The sequence below is a fragment of the Priapulus caudatus genome, unplaced genomic scaffold, assembly GCF_000485595.1.
Source record: "Priapulus caudatus unplaced genomic scaffold, Priapulus_caudatus-5.0.1 Scaffold8100, whole genome shotgun sequence".
Taxonomy (NCBI): Eukaryota; Metazoa; Priapulida; class Priapulimorpha; order Priapulimorphida; family Priapulidae; genus Priapulus; species Priapulus caudatus.
Window position 1 is genome coordinate 608 of NW_014585161.1, and position 3494 is coordinate 4101.

At 38.7% G+C, this 3494-nt stretch overlaps 1 protein-coding gene across 1 annotated transcript; it reads right to left on the minus strand.

Moving 5' to 3' along the window:
• Window positions 1-2433: 2433 nt before the first annotated feature.
• Window positions 2434-3326, minus strand: LOC106820174 (the record flags this gene model as incomplete). Its single annotated transcript, XM_014824717.1, is given in 2 exon segments — window positions 2434-2601; window positions 3139-3326. Coding segments are annotated over 2 exon segments (356 nt in total), but the record flags the coding sequence as incomplete, so codon positions are not given.
• Window positions 3327-3494: the final 168 nt, after the last annotated feature.

The following is a 3494-nucleotide window of genomic DNA, read 5'->3' on the forward strand; positions in this document are numbered from 1 at the left end:
GTCTTTATCCTCGCGTCTACAGGTGCCATGGTGGACCAATTTGGAAACACGAGATCAGCATTCCTATTTGGCGGGATCACGCTTCTCACGTCGGCGCTGTTTTTTGTCGGCGTCCTCCTCCTTAACCGCCGCCAGGTTAACATCCGACGCGCCAGCGTAGCGAGTAGGAAGGCATCCCGCCGCTCATTACAGTAGCAAACGACGACGATGACGATGACGATGACGATGATGATGATGGCCATGACGATGATGATGACGACGACGATGATGATGACGATGGATGCACGCGTATATGTTGTGCATTCATCCTCGCGGCTATAGGAGGTGTACAACAGTAAGCGTCCGCAAATTGTTCACCGTTGCACTATATCGTCTCTAGAAAATGCCTTTTTTTCGCATATTTTTTCGCAAAAATACGGCACTAGAGGCAATAATTTGCATTATGCACGCAAGTTAAATGCCTCGTGGACGTCTAGAAAGCATTAGAAGTAAAATTGGTCTTGTTGTGTATTCGTGACATTCCGTCAGGTGGCGTAGCCACAGCGAGCGTTGGTCATTTTTGTCTTTGAAATGTGTTCAGGTGTGCTTAACAGCATGGAGCTAACATTAATTTCCATTGATTTCTGTGTTTTGGGGGCTCATTTCAGAGATATCTCAGGCTCACGAGTGATATCTCAGCTTCTGGAGTCATACCACATTTGAAATTCGGTCGCCAAATAAGGGAATGGCTCTAAATTATTTATCTAAAATTTCAAGTCGATCCGCATCTTCGCTGCTCATATATAACCACCAGTGACTGTCTCGCTTATCACGAGAGGCATGCTACGACGTAATAGCTGGTAGAAAAGTCAGCTGTCACTACTGCCACTACCAAATAGCCAGGGTTTGGGACAGGTACTTACAACAGGGAATTACAACATAACTGCTCACCAAATTCAATCAAAACATATCTATTGAATAAAAGAGATGTTTCTCTGCGCTCACCATGAAAATAATCATGAAAAAATTCATTGCTAATTAGTTTACTTTAAATTGTAAATTTATACAAAAAATGTTTTTTCACATTTCTTAGAAACAACAAAGGGTTGAGACCTAAACTTTAAGCCAAGTTGTTCATAGTATGAACTAGTAATCAGTCCCTGGAATTTTTTCCCCAATTTTAAATGTTTTATTTTAGGAAATGAGTTGAAAAGATGCACGCAAATCTCCATTTTTTATTTATGATACAACAATATCGTAAAATAAAGAGCCATAACTTCTAAAATAAAACATTGAAAAAATCCAGGGAACGTTTACTAGTTCATACTACGAACAACTTATGGTTAAAACTTTAGGTCCCAACCTTTTGCTGTTTCTGAGAAACGTGGAAAAACCCCACATTTTTTTGTATAAATTTACAATTTTTGCCGTAATTAGTGATAAATTTTTATGGTTATTTTTTCGTGAGCGTAGAGAGACATCTCTTTTATTAAATAGATATGTGTTTGATTGAATTTGGTGAGCAGTTATGTTGTAACCCCCTTACCAGAGATACTTGTCCGTAACCCTGACTGTATCCTTATAACGCAGGAATTGATAACGCGGATGCACCCGGGATAAAAGGGGCATCGGAAACAAGGGGCACTACGATCAGGGGGCACCGGGATCAAGGGGGTGTCAGGGGGGCAGAAATTAGTGGGGTACGTTACAGGCAGGGCAGGCAATAGGTTCAATGGATGTCGGTTTGGAGCATTGTGTTAGACATTTATAGTATCAAACTGTCCGTTTTCTTTTTCGAAAATCACAATTTTTATAACATAGTTTTTCTTTTTTTAGTTCTTTGGGATTTCGAGACCGAGATCGTCGTCTGAGAAACGTGAAAAAATCAGGTTTCAACCGAAAATACGATTATTTAGCCAAAATTATATACGTCCGTGCAGTAGAGAGATTATGTCTATAATATACCTGCGGTGGGTATCTAGCAAGCTAGAGCTCAATATCGTTTTAAAATAAGTCTGTCGAAAGTCATTAATCATATCAAGGTACTAGCGGGTAGCTACTCTCTACTTTAAATGTATACGTTTAACTAAATACCATTTCGTTTGGAAGAATTCGTCTTACGAAAACCTAGTTCATGGCCGGCAAAATCCATGAAGATTTACTTATGTAACAGACTTTCTGATCTGGATGCGCGCAAGCCAAGTGACGTTTAAATTATACATGTAGTGAAATTATACATCTCCGGAGTGAATCTCCCATGACGTATACCGTACAAGCTATACTATATGTTGCCTATCATTCTAATTGCGAGACCTAGTGATTGTCATTCATAATATAAGAAGTAAATAATAAGGGCAAATAATATCTCCCCTTAAAGCTAGCAGCACACTTCACCATTTTCGTTGCTCGTACAGGCAATTTTCGTGGTGAGCAATTTTTGTGGCCGTTGCCGCGTCACAGCACACGCCACCACTCGCCACCACTGAGTGGTTGCGTGTGCTGCCGACGGCAATTTGTAGACTTTGGTCCTGGCATGTCAACTTCAACCTCCTCTTGAGTCATCATCTCTGCTTCATTCCCAGACAATTCATCATCATAATTCATTTCAAATACTGCAGTCTGCTGAAAATAGAAATGCAGAGAAATGTATACCTTGTAGAAATGTANTCCTGACAGAGTTCTTTCTATCCGAGACTGGGGCAGTTTCCTGGCAGGAAGATATGATAGTAAATAAATAAGTCTCCCATGTTTACTGTTGACCTACAGTTCATGTCAAATCAATCTGTTGCCATGGTTTTGGCCTCTGCAGGGAAATTAATCTTGGAAATTTTAAAGGATTTTAGATTTAAAACACAAAAATGTGGATTTTTGAAAAGTTTGGTTTAACGACTAGAAAGGTTTGAAGGTTTCAGCAAAATCGGTCCAGGAATAGAAAAGTCCTATATCTATGTTTCTATAATATAAAATATATAATAATATATTTATAATATATATGTAATAAATATATAATAAAATAATATATTATAAAATAATATATATAAATAATATAATGTATAAAATATTCTATTATATAACGTTCACCCAAAACGCACAAAATTCTAATGGAAATTTTAATGGAAGTTATAGAAACAGATTTTTTTATTCGACCATGGACTGTACCTTGTCCAGATTAGATGTCGTGCTCCGTTGACCGAGGTGGGGTACAAGAAACTGCATTCTCTCTACCAACCAAGCTGCTCGCTTTGAAGGCACCTTGGTCGCACTGCCACTGGGTACATCCTTTATCTCTCTTAAGTTCTTCCCGAACTGTGTCCTTAAAGCCTTCATTTTTCTTTTAACCTCTGCTTCTGAAACAAAAATGATTAATATTTACAATGTGGAATGTACCAGTGAATAAAAAAGGATGTGATGTAAATAGTTTTTGTACGTCACTTTGTTTGTTTTGTATGTCAGCTTTGTGATACTGATCATCAACAAGGCTGCCAAGCAGGGCCAGAGCGCCCAGCGAATCTTCG